The 21,437-nt window shown below is 36.6% G+C and overlaps 1 protein-coding gene across 3 annotated transcripts in view; it reads right to left on the bottom strand.

The window, feature by feature from the left end:
- Positions 1-21,437, bottom strand: part of VCAN (versican) — a 104,791-nt gene that overhangs the window by 64,694 nt on the left and 18,660 nt on the right. For all 3 annotated transcript variants that reach the window (XM_028530751.2, XM_036020495.1, XM_036020496.1), the window contains exons 4-6: positions 20,501-20,675; positions 20,288-20,415; positions 3,372-3,665 (exon numbers count right to left, since the gene is read on the bottom strand). In XM_028530751.2, the coding sequence (XP_028386552.1) occupies positions 3,372-3,665; positions 20,288-20,415; positions 20,501-20,675 (597 nt within the window). The remainder of the gene's footprint in view (positions 1-3,371; positions 3,666-20,287; positions 20,416-20,500; positions 20,676-21,437) is intronic.

Below are 21,437 nucleotides of genomic sequence, written 5' to 3'. Positions count from 1 at the left end.
AGGTTGATTCTGGGTTCATTGTTGGGGGGAAGTACAGGATGAAACTATGAGATTAAAATTCAAACTTTTTAAAAAAGTTTTATGAATGAGTGAATGCTAACAGATTCAAATTCAGTAAACAGAAAACACTTTAAAAATGCCAATTAGAGAAGGATAAATGTTGCTGCCTACGGTCATATTATAGGGCACAAAAAAGATAAACTGACTGTAGGTTAGAAGGGCAGGCCAAGTTTAAAAGTAAACAAATAAGTATGTGAGATGGCATCTGACCTTGTGGGTACTTATTTAGCCTTGTTGAGGCCACTGCTTTTGGTTCCAAGCATAATCAAACAGACAGATGTGAAAATAAGGAGGATACAAAGCAAGATCACATGGGTGATTGGAGGTTTAGACATTGAAATTTCAAAATAAGAACATTGTTTCAGTTGAGGGACAAGTGGACAATTGTGTTCAATAATATTCAATAATAGAGATGATGTTATTTATTGTATATTTTGGTTTCCAACTGAAAAAGGAAAAATGGGTTCAAACTCTAATATGACAGATTTAGATAATTAGAAAAAACTCTCTGAGTGATGGTAATAGGGTACTAGAATGGGTTTTCTAGGAAACATTCTCCACTCCCTGTCTTGGAAATCATTAATAATATCAAATGAGAGATTATCATGTCTTGAATGCTTTTGATTCACTTAAATTTGGGGATGTATGGGTGATATTTCAATACCCCGTTTAACTCTAACTTTCACATAACTTGCTCAACTCGGAGGTCATAGAAAAATCAAAAGTATACATTTTAGTTTAATCATCACAGGACGATACAGAAAAAAACTTTACTTAACAAAGATGTTTATTTACTGGTTTTTAATACCTATTTGACAAAAATAAATTCTAGTTATATGCATTATCAACCATTATTAATGGCTGATAATTCAATGATTTTAGAAGAAAAAGGGAATTATAGCAAAGTGAGATTTGTTATTGTTCATTCACCAAGAAGTGGCTATAAAAATACTTTCTGCATTTGGTAAAAGCAAACCAGAAAAATGACTATATTCTAAATTCCTCTATTTTATCAAACCAACTATATATCTCTGAAATCACTTTTGAAACTCTTGGTGAGGCTCTAACTCCTACAAAGTTTACCCTACAGAATTCAGTCACTATTCTACTGTGTGGGAAAAGTGGATGTCAGTCAAATCATTTGAGAATATTTTTCAAATTAAAAAATATATATATCAAAATACACATACACAGGGTAGGTCAAAAGTAAGTTTACAGTTGTTCACATGAAAAATAATATAATAATATATAATAATACAAGAATAAACTTTTGTTTTTGTGAATACACAACTGTAAACCTACTTTTGCCACACCCTATATATTAAAAGAATCTTTGAAAATTGCACTAGAATTTTGGGGAAACTGTTGGCATTGTGTGTGCTTTAAGAAAGGTTTTTGTGGTATGACTAAACATTCTAAGCCTTTTATGTGTTAAATAAATTTTGAATGTGATAGGGTCTTAGGTAGAGTAGAAAAAAAACAAAAATCTAGCCTCTAGCTTAGGTGGAACAATAACCAAAAGTTGACATATATAAGTTACATATGTCCAAGGTACATAGATTCAAATGAATTAGAGAGAAACAATAGACCTAAACTTTCCAACTTTTAAGGATTTTTATGTAGATTTTTAGTAGGTGTTTTTTCTATTGGAATTTAAGTACCTTGCTATTTCATACATTCATGTGAATTCCTCATTCAAACAAATAATTTAAAATACATCAGGATAAATTATTTCTGGCTACAGACAGGCTTTGGTTTAACTTTTACCCTCAGGGGGAAAAACTGTTTAACAAGTGCCAGTTTTATAAAGCACAGAAAAATACAATCCAGCAACTGGTAATGTTGGAGAATTCTACTCCTTGCCTAATTTCACCTCTCTAACCCCTTCACCCCAACGCACAGCATCTCATGTTGTCCCTCGGTCATGTCAGTCACTTCATGTGACACTGATCACAGAGCTTGAACTACTTAAAAATCACTGCTATGAGAATGTGTCTTTCTACTTTTAGGGATGAAGTGTTGTTATTATTTGTTTGTTTTCCTAGAAATGATTAAGGAAGACTTTTTCTGTTGTTTTAGGGTTTAGAAACAAAAGCTAGTATTTTCAGTGGCTTTTTACGGCCCATTTGTATTGCACGGATACACAACTCGTGGCTTTAACACTCAGAAAGTTGAGCTCATGGGAGGAATCCAAGCAGAGGCATCAGAGCCGGGAGACAGCAGTATGTGAAATCACACCTGTTCGTGGCTCTAACATCTACTCTGCTGACTCCTCAGATTCCCCAGCTATGTCTTTTTGGCTGATGAAGAATGCCTGTGTACTTGACTTCAGAAACCAATCACATAATAAGCTATTTTCCATTCATTTCTGTTATCTATTGCTATAACAAGATGTATTAGAAACTTAGTAAAAACTTTTTGCTACATTTCAATATAACATGGCTCTATCTTCAACATAACTCCAAAATTCTAGGAGATCTTTTTTTAGCTGTCATGAGACAGTCCCGACAGTACTAACAGACTCTGGATTACTTGTCTGTTAATTAAGCATTCTACAAGTATGATACTCTATCATGTGACTAGTTTTGATAAAATAATTTAAGGTCATTTGAAAAATTTAAATAACTATATCATGAATGTTGAAAAATCTTATTTAAAATGAATTTCAAGCATTAAACCTAATGAAGATAGCCTGTGTCACACTTTGCAAAAAACATATATTGTATGTCAATTGGTACTAGAGAATTGTTTATTAGAAGGCACATATTTCTCTTATTTGAGACAAAATGAGATAAGTGGAGACTTTTATTTATAGCATGGTTCATTTTTTAGGCATTAATTGAATGTTATGATTATCCTTGTCAGTTACAAGTACTTACCTGCAATTACTGATATTTAAGTTCTCCGCCATTTCAATGAAAGATATACCAAAGACAAAATAAACAGAATTCAAGGATGCAACTCAGCCATAGTTGGCCTCAGCATTACAGCACCAATTATCTAATTGCATTTGAGGACTATGGTTAATATAAATTAACTACTCAATAATGTGTTCCGTGGTGCAACAGGGCACAGTTAAGACCTCAACTTGACATTTCCTCATCCCCTTTATAAAACCATTTGTCAAACTTCCCATTGCTTAAACAATATCACTGCTGTTCCATTTGATTGCTTTTGAAAATTACTGAACTGTTTCCATTCCGTGCACACACTGCAAGATATGGAATCCATCCAATTGCTAGTTGAACATCAATGCATGCCTTCGAAGTATTTTTTAAACTGTAACATTGAAAAAGGTATCAAACACTTACGTTTAAAGCAGTAGGCATCAAATCTGCTATCAGGGGAAGGGAAGCCTGTCTGGTTCTCAAAACGATACAGGGTTCTCACCCCAAGTAAACCACCTCCACACTGGGACCTGGCCACAGTCACAGGGTGGCGAACACTGGCGTCCATCAGCCACCCGTAATCGCACTGGTCAAAACCATTCCTCCAAGCCGCCTGGAGCTCCCCAACTGTCGCCAGCCGAGCATCTTGGTTTGCACACTCTTCTTTAGCCTCCTCAAAGGTTAATTTATTAGGAGCAGTGATGTGAAACACATCACCTGAAATAACAAGAGGAAAAAAAGTCCTAAGTATGGTTACTCATTCCTTTCCAGTTTGGGGTGTAGGGGGAAAGCATATAATACTTTTTCACAGCATGGCAGCAACTTCTGACACTTTAAAGCAGAAAACATAATAGTTACTTAATTTTGTTGCTATTTGTGTATGATAAGAAATAACACATACCCAAAAATTTTCATATATATAAATTTTATTATCAAATGAATGCTCCTTTATACCATAGGCCATAGAAACAGTCATTTGATAATAAAGTTACAATTAACTCTTTAAGAAGAACAAACCTTTCCAAGTGAATATTTGGATTATTGTCCAAGAAATAGGTTTTTCCTTTAATGAAAGAGCCTGTGGTGTACTTATTAACATTGCAAACTGGGAAGGAAAAGCTGTACTGAGCTGTCACTGAGGGCATTTCACTTTGTTTACCCTGAAATCAAATGGTAATTTTCTGACGTTCCTTCTCATATACCACTATTATCAAAAAGGATTAACTCCCATCAAATCAAACAACAAAACAAGAAAACCTCTAGGGTTTGAAGCCAGGAAGGGATAGAATCAGAATGGAATGCTGTTACCTGTCTTCCCATCTGGGGCCCAGGACTGCTGGGATTGTTATGTGGGCACTGCCTGTACACGGTCAGGGCGGAGAGTGAATGGGGGCCATCAGCTCCCACTCACCCAGCCCCCACTCCAGTTCCCCTGGGAGGAAGTGGCACCTTTTTTTTTCTGCTTGCTCTGCCCAGGGAGGGGAATTTTGCAATCTGTCTAGGGCGGGCAGTGAGGGGTTGGGGGGGACAGGGAGTGTGTCTCCATTTCTCACAAAGCCACCAGGGGCTCTAAGTTTGAGAGACTCTTATATTTGCTTATTAATTAATAAAGAAAGGCTGGAAATTTACTTTGTTAATCACCGGGCCCAATTAACTAACAATATGTTTATTTCCATTTAAGGTGCCATAATAAAATACTCTGAAATGCCAGACAGTTTATTAAATTGGAATTTTCCTTGGGTAACAGAACAATTGGCTGAACATGATTCATGTAAATTAAATGGTATTTTCCACACCTGAGCACAAGTGCCTTTTTTAAAAGACAGAGGCAGCATTAGAATTACCTAAGCAAATACAGCAGGCAGGAGAAGGGATATAAAATGAAATGCAGAGGAAGCTGAAACATTGACAGCCCATTATTGCAGCAGCTGCGGGTCCTGTTTCCATCCCCACCGCATCTGCTTTCTGATTCTATGGGATATTAAACAGCTGGGACTCCAGCGCTCTCAGGGTTCGGGGCTTCACCTGACCAAACTTAGATGTAACAAGCAATTATTTAAAATGAATTGAGCCACTACTCTCTGCGAGTGTGTGATAGATTTATAAAACAAGAAAAAAATAGTTATGGGGAAAATAGCCAAATCACACATATCAGCTTTTCTCACTATAAGTCGAAAATGGCTGCTGATAATACCTGGTCAAATCCCAATAAGAGCTATTTGAAAAAGAGGAAGAAAAACAGCTTTTACCTGCCTGAACAAGGTATGGTGGGGTGTGAATAGGTTTGTACTTAATGATCTAGTCGGGGAAGGGTTAGTAACCTCAAATCTAAAAATACACATAAGCATGTAAGTTTCCCCCTCCCCATTTCTTCAATGTCTCCCTCCCTAATAAGTTTTAAAAGCATAAGGGTCACAAGACCAGTTACAGAGTATGTATTCCATAATATTTGTTAAATGGATTCCATTTCAAGTTCTTGTTAAGGCACAAGGTACACTTTTTCTTCCCTGCTTCCCAAGCAGCACATTAAATAAAGCTAATTCTGTGGCAGGGACTTGGGAGCTGCCGTCTGGAACAGGTGATTGATTTCGCCTATGGGTTTGGCACAAAGCAACAGGGGGGGAAAGGCAGACGGATAGACTGGTCCATGCGGCCCTGAGCAGCCTCACTCACTTCGTCTTACACTTACATTAAGCCTGAAAGGAACGCAAGTGTGAAGGAGGGCAGCGTGCCAATCCGCTTCCCTCTGAGCTGGAACGCCTGGGCTTGTTATTACAGCTGGCATATCATTTTTGCTGCCTTCGTTTCCTGCCCTGCGAGGTGCTTCTACATTGAGGTAAAACTACTGTTCCTCTTAAGTAACAGGAACGATCAGCCAACCAGAACAGGGCACAGAAATATAATTAACTGACTAAAACTGCTTCTCCAAACACCTAGGTTAGTCGATTGGTTGGGGAAAATCAACTTCTCCAAATACAGCCAGACCAAAGGGCTAATGAAGAAAAATGGCAGCATGCTTTCATGGGTAACGGTTTCCCTGTCTGAAACAACACACACGTTTGTGGTATTAAAGGAAAAGAAAGGTTTCAGAAGGGGCTGGCAGGTTAAAAAGGGAATTCTCTTATTATTATTAAATCATAAAGATCTACTTACAGAACTTTTTAATATAGAAACTCTTGTTAAATCTGAGTTTATGTCAAAACATCAATTATTTAGTTCATTTTTGGAAGATACAGTTTTCATCTATCTACTCAGTACCCATGAAATAATGATTTTACTTATTTGATAAAATTTCTTTCCCCTAAGGCTGCCTGTTTTTCTTTTCATTTATATGTAGAAATTTTTAAAACATGGCAAATAATTTTTTAAAAAAATACTGGAAGATGCATTACTATTGTGTCTTTTGTAACTCAGAACCCCCCCCAAAAGGAGTATTTAACTGACATTGAACTTATTTTAAGGTGAGAATGAAAAGGCTTCATCTATAAAGAAAGATATGTACATGTCATAATTGTTTTACTTAAAATGATGAAAAAAATGAGAAAAACATTTCCTTTAACTCAATCCCCCAAAATACCTGAGACTCCTAAATTATAATTGTTTAACATGAACATCACCTTGCATATCACAGAAAACTAATTATATGGTGAAGCATCCACATTATAGAATTATCTTACTGTATCTCGGTACTCCTGTGATTAACACTGAATCTATATCCAAACTGATATATTAAATGTCCAAACTTTGCCCTTCTCATGTATTAACCTCAAACTATTGTTTGAGGCCAGATCATCATATGTTTTTCTAAAATGTGCAAGAATATCCTGGCCTCAGTTTCATACTAAAACTCAAACCACACGTACACAAAAAGGCTTCTATAACTTCCTGTCAAATTTATTTTTTAATTCATTTGATGCCTGGTTTTAATTAGATAATCCTTTGACATTGTATGATTTTTATCTAACATACTACAAATACAGATGACTTGCTGTTTAAATTACAATTAACCTATTAAAAATGTATTGTTGAAGCCTGGCCGGTAAAGTTGGTTAGAGTGTCCTCCCTATATAGGACACTCTATAGATTGTGGGTTTGATTATGGGTTTGATCCCCTGTTAGGGTACAGAAAAGAAACAGCCAATGAATGCATAAACAAGTGGAACAATGAATTGATGTTTCTCTCTCTCTCAAATCAATCTGTAAAAAAAACCGTATTATTGAAGATGTGGATCAGGAATATTACTAATTTATAGTTCAAATTCTAAGAACATAATTTCCAAAAAATGTCTCCCACAAAAAACCGATGAGCCTGGAGATGCGACTAGGCATTCTGAGGAGAAGAGGCTCCGTGCACAACCGCGGTGAGAAAATAGACACAGCCATTTGACAGGCTTCCTTTCTGCAAGACTCCTCTGAGCATTTAAAGTCCTAGTATTTATTGGAAGTCCCATACCATTTGACCAGAGAACTCTCCTTTTTTCACATAATACTACTCAATAGTCCATAGATCCCTTTCTTGGAATAGTTTCAAAAACATTACTCTAGAGACATATGTGTTTCAATGAAAAGGAACTTCAGTTGACCCACGACAACTATAACTTAGTATTGAGTTTCTGGTTGCCTATCTGTCAACCTGCTCAAGGTAGAAGTGGAGTAAGTGGATTAGGTAACCACACAGAATCAAAGCAGGGGCCAAAAAAACTAAAGAGAGTACAAAGCAAATAGCATATTAAGTTTGCTGTCTCCCACAGTTGCTTCAAAGACTTCAAGTGAGCAAAGGGTGCTGGGATGGAGTAGGGAGCCCTGATGAAGTGTCTAAGACAGTTTTTAAGCCAAACGCAGATTATTTCTTAAAAAGATCTTTTTGTAAAAAGTAAAACAAGATACAGCCAATAAAAGCATTGGGTTTTCTCCTTTGTAACAAATCGTAGGCAAGTCTCTCCATGCCATATCCCTACATACTGACCACTGTTACACTGAGGCAGCAGTCAAGAGATTAAGATCTTCAAATTTTTTATAGGTTTTCTTTCAGCTTTTAAATTTATAGTTAGGAATTATTTACAGGTCAAACTATATGTTTTAAATTATAGTATGGTGGAATGAAATTAGACAGTTACATATTGAGTCTGGTCCAATAATAAAATAACTCCGGTCTTGATCCAAAAATGAATAACCACAAGAGGATGCATCAAAAGATGTAAAATATAAAATCCAGAGGCAAAACTATATCAGGAACCAAAGAACAACAGAAAGAGAAAGCAAACATGGGGAACCAAGCAAAGTAACTCAGTGCATTCGCTTGGCTTCTCTTCAACATGACTTAATTGGGCAGGTTGTGTAAGTTCCTACCCTGAGGGTATCTTAAAGTCACCTTTTTGCCTCTGATGTAGGCAATAAAAGTTCCTTCTGAGTTTTTATTACAATACCACCTATAGAGTGAGAAGGGGAAAGCAAAGCCTTCGGTGAGAGAAAACCCTATTTTATTAGGCTAGGACATGGCTATGTTCTATGTCTACATCTGAATACTTGTAACTAACAATTTCATGTATTTGGGATTTACTGGATAATTGCCTTCCTGGAAGGCAAGTATCACATTTATAACTTGACAATGAGCCCACTATTAAGTTCCAGAAGTGACCTCATCAAAGCAGCTACATCTATAAGACACTTATCAAATTTGTAGCTAGAGTACAGATTTGGAACATGTTTCCAAATGTTATCTACCTATGAGAGAATACTTCATTATTCTCCAGGTAAAGAAAGCAAAAAAAAATGTCAGGAAAGAAATATGCCAAGTATCTTTTATATACACAAAGCAATACATTACTTAAGATAAAATGTCAAGCTAATTTGTTATAAGTGAGAATTCAATGAGGCATATACACAGGCATTCACGTTAGCATACACGTGAGATATAATGTGGAACAGAGACTTTTACACATAGGCTAATTTGCATATTTTATGAAAAACATATATGCAGTCTTCTTTACACATACTTTTCCTAAATTAAAAATTAAATACTGTGGCTCTGAATATTCCTGTTATTTCAACTTCCTAGGGATGTTCTGGAAGAAACTAGAAGACACTGCTGTTGAGACTTTAACACCTGTTGACATTCCACAAGCTGAATTCATCTTAATCATGGGAATTAACTTCATCACAATTATTAACAAAGAAAAAACTTTAATTTGACAACCAACTGCTCTAAGACTCCCTAGAAACTGGACCATGCATGTTCATTTTCTGTATTTCTGATTTCTAAATAGGAAAGCTGTTTCCTAGCTAACTCAACAATGACACATACTGAAAAGGCAAGTAATGACAACAAATCAAAACATAAAAAATGAGCCATGCTGTTCAAAATCTAGACTTGATACCCAGGAGTAATTCAGAAAAATTGTTAACGGGCCAGGGTGTAGAGCAAAGGTGGGATAGAATCGTTCTCTGCTGCTGTGATCACTCAGGTGAAAGGGGAAACGGGCATCAGCAGGTCACAGGTAATACTCAGTTCCTTCCCAGCCTGCAGCTGACAGGCTCTCTCTGTGAGAGTCAAAGCTGAGACCTCGCCACAGTTCTGCAGCTGGATGTGTTTGCTGGGTGGTGATAAATGTTTATGCTTTTTTTGTTTATCTGTGCTCATAACCCTTCAATCCGGAACTATCTGGCCTGAAAATTAGTTCTCATAAACTAACCATGGTTCCCTTGGTCCATCTGAGAACAAAACTTCCTGATTTATTTTTTCATTATAAGAAAGTTCAAGATTTGTACATTTTCCTGCTATTTGGATCAAAAGGGTGTATAAGTTATAAATGCATACAAAAGTAGATATGGTATGAGCTGAAAATAGGCACATAAAATGAGCTTATAAACACCCATACAATAATAAAACAACTTATAGTATATGGCGAGTACTACAGTGATAAAAACAATTCAACATAATTATCATTAGCTTTGAAGTTTTGACTTTTAAGTTTTTTCAAAGGAGGTTTCTTTTTTCTTTCTTCCTCTTTCTCTCTCTGTCTCATTTTTTGCCTGAGTCTACACACACAAGATCAAAGCAATGAAGACTAATGCTCATTATCCTCTGGATCATGAAACCCATCAGTCATACATGTGTGGTTAACAGCTAACATACACTGCGATATAATCTTCTGAGGGCTAATATTTGTAGATGATACAAAAAGATTGTTGATTCCCCCTAAGATTTGTCTCTTTAACCTTCACAGAGACCACCAACTTCCCGTTAACAGTGACAAGAAAGCCCCCCGCTCTGCCAAAGTAACTTCATTTCATTTCCAGTGTGAGGTTGGTGATGTTTCTAATTTGAGAGGGGTGAGACTAGGAAGCCAGATCAGTGCTTTTCCAACTTCTCCCTTGTCTTAGGCTGAAGTAGAAGCATACTGTGGCTTAAAGCATAGATTCTGGGTTCTGAAGTTTATGACCTCTAATTAATTATTAGAGAATTTCCTTAGTCAGCTTTGATAGTCAGCTAACATTCTCTAAATCAAACAACATTCACAGGAAAAGGAAGCCACTCATTTGTCCATGTGTTATTACACAAGCACTCATAGGCATCAATTTGAAGGGCTGAAAGACAAGGAAGCCCCACTAAAATTTAAACACCTTTTTACGGTTTTCAGGATGTCGCTCTTATTCTTTCTCATTGATAGAGCAGTAAAGTTTTAGTTAGAGTGAGAACGAAGTTCTAAAAAATCTGGGTGCCTGTGTCTTCAAAATATTAAGTGATTGAACATGTCATTTGGTCTGACAGGTACAGTATGGCTGCAGGTCAGCACGGGAGAATCGGCCTACTTTTTGCATCTGTGTGCACATGGCTTTTTAGGTCTCACAGTTGAGAGGTAAATGGCCACCATGTTCCCAAAGGACTTCTTTGAATTCAGTAGTCAAGGAGACCTTGACATCAAAACCTTAACGCAATGACTATCACATGCTTCAAGGAGTTTATGTCAAGACATCCCTAGTTTTTTGAGATACTATTATAAAATTAAAAAAAAAACTATTATAGAAAATCCCAAGGATTCCATTAAAAATCTATCAGAGGTAATAAGTTCAGCAAGGTTGCAGGATACAAGATATAATGTCAATATATAAAAATCAGTTGCATCTCTACACTTATAACAAGTAGAAAAAGAGGAAACCCCATTTACATTTCTATCAAAACGAAAAAATATTTAAGACTAAATGTAATAAAAGTGCTGTGAAATTTATACTCGAAAGGCTAAAAATCATCATTGAAAGAAATCAAAGGTGATTTTTAAAAAAACAGAAAAACATTTCACGTTCATGGATCCAAAGAGTTAATATTGTTGAGATGGCAATACATCTCAAATTGATCTAGAAATTCAGTGGGGTCCATACTAGAATCCCAACTGGCATCTTTGTAGAAATTGACAAGCTGATCCTAAAATTAATATGGGAACTCAATGGACCTGGAGTAGCTAAAACAATTTTGAAAAAGAAGAACACAGTTGGTAGGCTCACATTTTCCAATTTGAAAATGTACTACAAAGCAATATTAATCAAGATAATAGTACTGGCATAAGTAGAGACATAAACATTAATGGAATATAATGGAGATACCAGAATTAAACCTATATATCTATGATCAATTGATTTTCAACAGGATGCCAAGACCGTTAAATGTGGAAAGGATAGTCTGTTCAACAAGTGGTGCTGTGATAAATGGACATCCACACACAAAAGAATGAATTTGAACTCTTCACACCATATACAAAAGTTAACTCAAAACAGATCAAACTATAAGTAAACAAATGTCATATCAGAAGAAAATACAGAATTAAGTGTTCATGACTGGGGATTTGACAATGTTGTCTTAGTTATGACACCAAAAAAAGCATAGCCAATGAATGGAGAATTTGATAAACTGGATTTCATACAAATTAGAATCTTTTGTGCTTCAAAGGACACTACTGAGAAAGTAAAAATCCTACTCACAGAATGGAAGATGATATTTGCAAATAATGTTCAGTATTAGAAGAGGCACCTGAATCTAGAGTCTATAAACTCTTACAACTCAATAACAAAAAGGCAAATAACCCAATTAAAAATAGGCATAGATTCTGAATAGACATTTCTCCAAGAAAATATGTAAATAGCCAAAAAGCACATAAAAAGTTGTTCAAATATGAGCAAACATGAAAATACAAATCTCAACAACCATTGGATATTATTGCATACCCATTAGGGTGGCTATGATAAACAAGTCAGATAAAAACAACTGTTGGCAAGAAAGTGAAAGAAGCAGAACCCCAAAATACTGCTGGTAAAAATTTATAATGATGCAGCCAGACTGGACAACAAACTAGCAGTTCTTCAAAAAGTTAAAAATAGAGTTACCACACAATTCAGCAATTCCAATCATTGCAATGAAATCAGTAATGCAATCATCATTCAGATAAGAATTAGGATACCCTCATGTGATAAATCAGAGATTCGGGGGAGCTGTGAGAGCTGCTGCCCTGCTGGGGACTCTTCGGTGGCCCTGAGAGCAGACTGCCATGGAACGGAGGACAGGACACATGCAATCATTTAACCTCTCTGTGCTTCAGTTACCTTATGTTCACAAAGGAGGGTGTGGGTTTTTCTTTAATGCCCGATAAGCAACCATATTATAAATAGTTTCCTTCCTTATCCTACCTAAGTCATAGTCAATCTATTGAAGTCACTACTCTGAATGAGGATGTCATTTACCAGAGGTGCCATGCCTGATTGTCTTCATCAATGGCTTTTTGCTAGACCATTCAAACACTTAAACAGAAACAACTCCAAGTTCAGTTTCAAACCCCTAACAAATTATGTTAATTTCCAAAGCCTATATAAGAAGCATAGCCATAGCTGTGATCTATGATTTATAGTTCTACAGAGAATAGCTAAAAAGTTTTCAGCATTTTATAGCAACAGCCTCAATCAATTTAGAGAGGTTCTGTAATCCAGAATCAATACTTGAATCATCTGCTGAACTTGGGGCTTTTTAACTGAATAAACTCAGCATCACTAATTCTTAAATAACTCTCATGAGTGAAGTATTCTGTAGATTACATGCTGTAAATTATGTTAAAATTAGGAGCCAATTTGAGAATCTACAGGTAGGAAATCACACAAATTTGATATCTGATTTTAGTCCAGTTAAAGCCTCCCAAAAGGCCAGAGCTAAGCATCACTCTAAGACCTGTTTAAGGACAATCAGGCCTTTACCTAATTTTTTGGCTTTGCATTTCTAAAGCAGCTGATACAATAACAAAAAGAAAGGTTCCATTTGACTCTAGGTCAGACCGATACAAGAATGACATGGAGGCATTAGGCAAGTTGCAGAGGTGACAGAGCAATCCTGAATTATGACATGAAGGGAAGTAGAAAAATTAACCTATAATTTATAAATAGATACAAAGGAATCAATCCCACAGACGACAATTGACTGGGTAGGTAAGGAAGAGAAATTATCGTGAGGTGTTAGCAGAAAAGAGTATCTCCAGAAAGGAATTATTCCAGAGACACCACAGAAAAAAGTGAGAGGAGATATTCACAGAAAAATTAGTATCTTGGTGATTCAATAAAGGAAAAAAAAATCCTTAGTAAATTTGGTGGACAGAGCTTGATACAAAGCTTGACAAGGCTTCATTTGAAATATTATAGAAATGGAAGGGTAGTGGAGGTGGTCTCCAAAAAACACAAAGTCTGGAGAAATACTTCCATTACCACCAAATATTTTTGAGTAATTATTATGTGTCTCTTTCTGGAATAGGTCTTTCACTGTGGTTGAGACAGAGATAGAAGATGTAGAGCCTTATCTCTACCCAGAGTTTAGAGAAGTTTTGCAGAAATAAAACTGATAGGTAACGCTTTGTATCTGATGAATATGAAGCAACCAGAGGATAATTAAACACCAACTATGTGGAACTAGGTCTAAGAAAAGTAGGGGTTCAGAGCCAGGAAATCTCAGTGAGAGATGAGAGAGCCAAAGGTGAGCCCTTGGAAGCAGCGTTTTCAGGCACAAGGGAAGAGCGGGCTATTGGACAGCTGAGGGGTGTGTGTTCTCTGAGGACACCAAAGCAGACAGCAGGTAGGAGCAAGAACAGGGTCTGTAGAGGGTACTTGCTGGAGAGAGGGAGACGAAGTCAAATAGGTTACTCCCGAGCCACGTTTGAGGGGCTTCAAAAATCAGGCAGAGTTTGTGCTTGAGGAGGAAAGCAACAGAAAATTCACTGCACAATGTTGACTAGGTGATTATTTGTGAGAATCAAAAGCAGAGATGAGTCATAAAAATTATTCAGAAACCAGAAATATTAATATGGAATTCAGAAGAAAGGTTAGGTTTAGACATGCAAAACTAGAAACTAACAATTTCATTTTCTTTTTTTTTGTTGTTGTGCTCTTTGGTGTACTTTTGCACTCCAATCATCTACACTACAAGACATTTGACTTATAGTTTACATATAAGAGACCTAAAATGAAATTAAACAAACTACTGAGGAAATTGGAACAATGGAAAAGTGGGAAGCAAGTAGTAAAATAGTGATGAAGCCTGGAGAGATGTGAAGTTTTCCAAGGTACAAGTATAAAGTAAGGTGAATAGAGTGGGCTCTTATTTCTTGGAAGTTAATTTATTAATTCACTCATTTATACCACTCCATTTATGGAGCACCTACTATGTGCCAGGAGGATAGTGGGGATACACATGGTTTCTTCCCTCCCAGAATGCACAGGCTAGTAGAGACAGGGAGGTGTGCAGGACAGATTTATAGTCATACATTCAAGTTTCAGAGATGGCACAGGTAAGAGAGATCACTTAGGACTCAGATGGGAGATATGAAATGAATGAAAGAGCCCTGGCTGGCATAGCTCAGTGGATTGAGCGTGGGCTGCGAACCAAGGAATCGCAGGTTCAATTCCCAGTCAGGGCACATGCCTGGGTTGCAGGCCACAGCCTCCAGCAACCTCACATTGATGTTTCTCTCTCTCTCTTTCTTCCTCCCTTCTCTCTCTAAAAATAAATAAATAAAATCTTTAAAAAAAGAAATGAATGAAAGAGCCCATCAATGTACAGACACAGACATGTCAAAGTTTAGGGAAACTGTGTGAGAGCCAGGGAATTGGAATACTGGGGTGGTAGTTATTCCAGGTGAAGTAAAAGCCAAAAACTAAGGCTACACAGAAATACAAATCATAGAAGAATAAAATGTAGGTCCCTGAGGTTGTCAGTGTCAGAGGGGCAAGGATCTCCTGGATCAATCATTTGTCAGATCTGGAGACAAGACTGGAAGTGTTGACTCATTTGCAAGAGGATGAAAGGGTCAGCCATGAAAGAAAGCAGTCCAACCTCATCTACTACCCTCTGATTTATCTGCAGGGAGAATTAAACCCCTGTATAAAGGGAACTATTGTCTTACAAGTACCTGCTATCATAAGTAAACCAGATAATAATCCATTGATTTTGTTAAAAAAAGAATTAAAGTTCCCTTAAACGTTTGAGTGTTTTCTTAGCTGGATGTTTACATTGGGCTCCATTCTTTCCAACACTTTTATCTACCTTATTTAGGAATCATTTTCTGCTATAGATACAACTATACACAAATACTTCCTATTAAACTGCCAGTTTTCAGCACAGAAGCACATTAACTCACAAAGCGCTTTCAGAAGTACTTAAATTTTCCATTGACAAAGTGGACATGTTTATGTGCCCTTTGTGGGAGGTCAGACACCAGATTAATTCCTGAAGATAATGTTCTATTAGAGAATAAACTAATTTCAAACAATTTAGGAGGGATCATATAAGAGTTCTTATTTTGCTACAGTGCTATTTTTAACTATTCAGTAATGTTCAAACAATTTAGCATATTCAGAATGCCTTGATGTAAAGGTACCCTTCTTCATAAAGCGACTCTGTTCCAGTTATCTTCTGTATCCTTCAAAGTGCAAGCAGGGCTCAGTCTTTGACAGAGGATTACAGTCATAATATTTTAGATTCATTTTAGTTTTAAGAAAGTTCCAGAGAAGAAATGTTATAGCTTGTCAGGATTCCTTCTCATTTAACAATATTCATTATAAAATTTTTTTTTACTTTTTTTTTAAAGACTTTATTTTGTTTTTAGGGAGGGAAGGGAGAGAGAGAGAGAGAGAAAGAGGGAGAGAGAGAGAGAGAGAGAGAGAAACATCAATGTGCGGTTGCTGGGGGTTATGGCCTGCAACCCAGGAATGTACCCTGGCTGGGAATTGAACCTGGGACACTTTGGTTCCCAGTCCACGCTCAATCCACTGAGCTATGCCAGCCAGTGCTATAAAAAATTTTATACTGAACATAATTTATGAAGTTGAATTTTACCTCATTTCTTCTTTCCAGGAATTCAGTGGAAATAAAGAAGCTTTCATATATCCATAAGCTATAATAGTAGCTATTATTTATTGAGCACTTACTTTGTGCCATGTACTGTGATAAAAGCTTTACACATTAAACCACTTCATCTTCATACCATGATTAAAAAGTACATATTCTTGTTTCTATTTCACAAAAAAAAAAAAAAAAAAAAAACTGGAGCTTGGAGAGGTAAAGGGTGGCTCAGGATCTCAAATGAATAAGTAACAGAGCTGGGGCTCAGCTGAGGTCCTTTCTGTTCTTAATAATAAGAAACTTAACTGCCTCCCAAGCGTCCCCTCTCAGCACTGTCTTCACCACTCCCAAATAACCCTAATCCTTTACTCAGTGGTCTGCTATGTAAACATCTCAACTCTTCTCTAAACCCTCTCAAGATTTTCCAAATCCACCCTACCGGGAAACAAGGCTTAAACTTTCTAAGAAGGAACTTTCTCAATGTTTCCCAAATCTACTTTACCAGGAAACACAGATAAAGCTTCTTAATAAGGATTATTTTATAAAGCATAATTACTAGATTCCTACTTTAGAGTCTCAACTCTATCAATTGCTTAGTAACAGTATGCAGGTACTGTGTGGTGGCTTACAAACCACCTTAATGTCTATACCATTTCTAAGAACACAAGCTACCAGTGGAATACTTGGTGGTGAGTATAGCTAATATAATTGATCTTTTATACTTATAAGGTTACTTTTTAAAATAGAATGAAATATTGCATTATATGCATAACTGTGTTAGAATCACCATCTTAGAATGAGAACCAGATTCATTTTTTCTCTTTCATAAAGAAATACATGTCAGGATGAATATGGTAGTATAAAACAAGAGATAAGAAAAAAAAAGAAGGTTGATATCCTGTCAACTAAATACCTTGGATGATAAATAACTAAATTAAAACAAAATTAATGTTATCTTAGACTAGGTTTAATTTTATACTTCAGTGGATTTTTCATTACACCATCTGGGATAATATAGCTTCTAACTGAAGTATTTTACCTTGTTCATAATTGTGTATTCCACATGCATTCCGAGTACGTCACTATCTTTAATGTTTCCTGCCCCACCACTTCTCTCACACACACTTGGCTGTTGAAAATACAATAAAATAGAGGTGGGAGTTATTATACCCATGAGTACGGCAATTAGTACCTCTTATGAGGAATTTTTGGCTCACTGCAAATAATTTCTTATCAATGTGGCATGAAATATCAGATGTAATAGTATATAGTAAATTTTCCGCAAGAACTTTTATCAATTCACAGTTTAGGCAATGGCCTTTAGTTCAGAGGGGGACACACACCTCAGTAAAGAAGGGAGAGAGACCTTACAAGAATGACCTTGTGCTCTTCTTACATCATCAGTCACAAAAGTCACCGTCACCTCCTGGCTCCACCCATAACCACCAGCCCAATTTCAAGTTAAGAGAGAAAAGAACAGTGTCCCGAGATTTGCTAATTATTCCAAGGAACAGAAAGCAAGGAGGGAGAGATTTCTAGCACAATGCCACTGCAAATATATTGAATATCTTTCAGAATTGTTGAATTCCTTCTATGAAACAAATAACCTTGTTACTTGGCTGACACAAATTTCAGCCAGTGCTTGAATTAGGATTTATACTGATTCTTTTATTTCTGTCTTCTAACTTGTATGTGCTAAAAGAAAAGGTTTAAATTCTGTTGCTTTTGTATAAATACCCAAATAAATTTATGGTACATTACACATCACAAGTTTTCAGTCGCCAAATATGTGAAACATTTGTCCTGGGTAACTGTGCAAAATACAGCTGGGTTACATTGGAGCCTACCCTGGTTCGCAAACAACAGTTGCCTTAGAAATGACGTTTATGGAGGTGGAAAAGACTCCTGTATGACTAGTAAGTCCTTCTGTTTGTGTTGGGCATGCACACTCTCAGATCTACTTTCCCATTCTCCTCACACACTAGTTGCAATACTCTGAGCAGACTATGAGGGGCCCAGCTTTCAATGGGTTTAGAGTGGCAAGGTATCCCCAGTGATCCTGTCAAAAGTATTATCTCAAACAGTATTTACAGAAGGCATGGGATTTCTAGGACTTCTGCAGAGGCAGAAAGTCCTCTGGTTGGTCTCAGAGTAAGTCATGGAGTTTTCAGCCTTAGAGAAAGGTTGAGTAGCTCCATCAGGATAAGAATGAAGCACACACACACACACAGAGGGGGCCTTAGGCTTTCCGTCTGAGAGCACTGTGAGTACATAGGCCTGTCTTTCCAACAAGGAAGCTGGTTTGTGATGATTATTCATATTTGGATCAGACCATGGATTTGTACCTGAAATCCATCATTTCAATTATATTTGGTAAAGCTCTTTTAGGTAATTAAAATTTATGTACACTTCTTTAAAACTACCTTTGATTCAGTTCCAGTATTACCAGAAATGTTCCAGAAATGTTTATAACTATTGCTCTGATAGATATTATTCTAAGTTAAAACAACCGTGATTAAACAAATTCCATGTTATTGAATTTGAATATAAATTAACACCTTGCTGAAATAGCAATAATCAAATTTATTTCCTAGAACCAGATTCTCTTACCAACCCTCTCCTACTAAATGAAACCTAAAGCAAAGGAAGAAGAAAAACTATATAACATAGCTTGGACTTTACATGTGTTTTTCCCTTTGTTCCTGTACAAAAAAAGGAACTGTTAGTACCTGAAATTCTGGTTTAGAAAATGCATATACCAGTATTAAATGATAGTTACAATGAGAAAGTTAAGATGCTGCAGACCCACACTCAGCAGCCTCCTGGTAAGCAGGCCCACTGACGCAAATTTACTCAAGACATTGGGAAATATAAGCTGCTCCTCTCCTAGCTTTCAGTCTCTGAGGTTGTTCATTCAATTCACAAAATCATGGAATCATAATATTGGACAAGACCATGGCAATTATCGAGTCCAGTCTCTTAATTTTATAGATAAGAAAATTGAGATCACTCTTTTTATATGTACCCAGACAAAATTAAATGTACAACTCAATTCAATATTTCTATTTAAATATTTAGGCTTCTAATATATCCATTGATACAAATGAAACGCCATTTCAAAAGTCACAGAAACTTGTATTCCATGTGTTTTATAATGAAACCTCAAGCACCCCTTAGATAATGTTGCCACTATTGAACTTAAATTTGTCTTTAAGAATGTCTATCTCCTACCACGAGCATGAGTAGGGCAGGGGAAAGTGGTGGTGGAAAAATGGAGACAACTGTATTAGAACATCAATGAAAAAAAGTTTAAAAAAAAGATTCTCCAACTCATGCTGAGTGAGAAATGATAATCCAAATCAATCAAACTCTAAGCATCTCTAAAGCAAGGCTTATATCTTACCTGGCTTCACATTCCTAACACCTTGCAGAGTATCTACCACAAAGTAGATGTTTTTTGTTTTTGTTGTTTTTTTTAATGTGTTGATTGGCCAAATGAATAAATGATTGCTCTGAGTATCAGTGTAGTAGCAAAATAAACAGAAGTGAAACATGAAAGCCCTTCTTGGACTAGTTTATGTTATTTAGTTGTAATTTGGGGTATTATCAACACTTGGATTCACATTGGTTTGTCATCACAGGATTTTACCTGAAATTCTCATAAGAATAGGTGCCACCCTTACAACTTTCTATTCTTAACACCCTAAAAGTGTATTGGAAACAGTCCAACAGAAGCATGATAGAAACGAAACCCGCTATTAACTAAAGATACATCTAACCTGCATAACCATTATACCCCCCTCCTACTCTTTCCACTTTAAGCTTATTTCACCACAGAATCATATGGTCATTTAAACTTAGTGTTGCTGCTGGAATCCAAGCAGGCATGAAAACTTGTTTTATTCCAAAATGCTCCTGGTCTTTCCTCAATTTTTTCAGTTCAAATGATACTAGAGAAATGTAAACCTCTCACCATCCAAATGGTCCACGTAACAATACACATCATAAGTTTCATGAGAAGAGCGGAATCCATAGGTCCTGACACCTTCCTTCCCCATCATGTCTCCATAGCAACCTTCTCGGGGAGTCCGGATGGGATATCTGGAGAAATAAAAGAACTAAAAATTAGCACCTGATTCTCACTCCCAATCAACAAATTAAAGCCTGTGGCCCCCAGACATCTCACCTAACGGTCTGATCAGCCAGCCAGCCTGCATCGCACTGCTCGAATCCATCTTCATAGGCAGCATTGAGCTGCTCTGGACTTGCTATGACTGCTCCAACGTCCAAACAAGCCTTCTGTGCACTCTCAAAATTCAGAGTGTACCTACTGGTGGCTGCCCTGTAGTGAAACACAACCCCTGCAAAGACAGCAGCAAACAATTATGGGTATGTTCAATCTGCCACCACAATGTGCCAAGTTTCTCATTGGAGCAATGTATCAAATTATTGCTAACATGGTAATAATGCCTTGACAATTCTTTATTTTTACTTTATGTAGCATTACGCAAAATGATGGTGATATAAGGAGCCCCAGAAATGCCATTCACTTGGGTGTCCCATTGTGCTCCATTACAAAGTTCCCTAGCCATACATTTTCTGTTCACATGTACGTAATCTAAGATTTAAGCCACTAAATCCCAAAATGTGGACAGTTGTCCTAATACAAGTAGTATTCAGTAGTGTTCATGGGAACACTGGACAACTAAAGGGAGTAGTTGCAAGGGATAAAAAGAGTTTAGGGGCCACAAAACCAACATCTACTTCATGATTTTTCCCAGAGCCAACTCAGAAGCACATGGAACATTCATGAACGCCACTTCTCCTAAACATAAAACATATTTACTTCCAGTGACAATACACTAAGATGGAAAAGATACTGTACTAGGTATGAGTGAGAAGGCTTGTTTAATCCCTAATTAACTCCTTAAACACACACAAATTCTTAATCATGTACTGGACCTTAATTTCGTCCTCTTTAAAGTATGACTAATACTGCTTATGTTCTTTGACTAATGTGATGTTGAAATTAGGTAAAGGATTTTAAAATGTTGGATAGGCTAAGTACTACTCAAATGTTTATCATATTTACCATCTGACGAGCATAATTTAGTGTCTCCCAT

The sequence above is a fragment of the Phyllostomus discolor genome, chromosome 3 (genome assembly GCF_004126475.2).
Source record: "Phyllostomus discolor isolate MPI-MPIP mPhyDis1 chromosome 3, mPhyDis1.pri.v3, whole genome shotgun sequence".
In the NCBI taxonomy this organism is placed as follows: domain Eukaryota; kingdom Metazoa; phylum Chordata; class Mammalia; order Chiroptera; family Phyllostomidae; genus Phyllostomus; species Phyllostomus discolor.
Note: the sequence above shows the minus strand (reverse complement) of the source record. Positions and strands in the feature narration are given on the sequence as shown.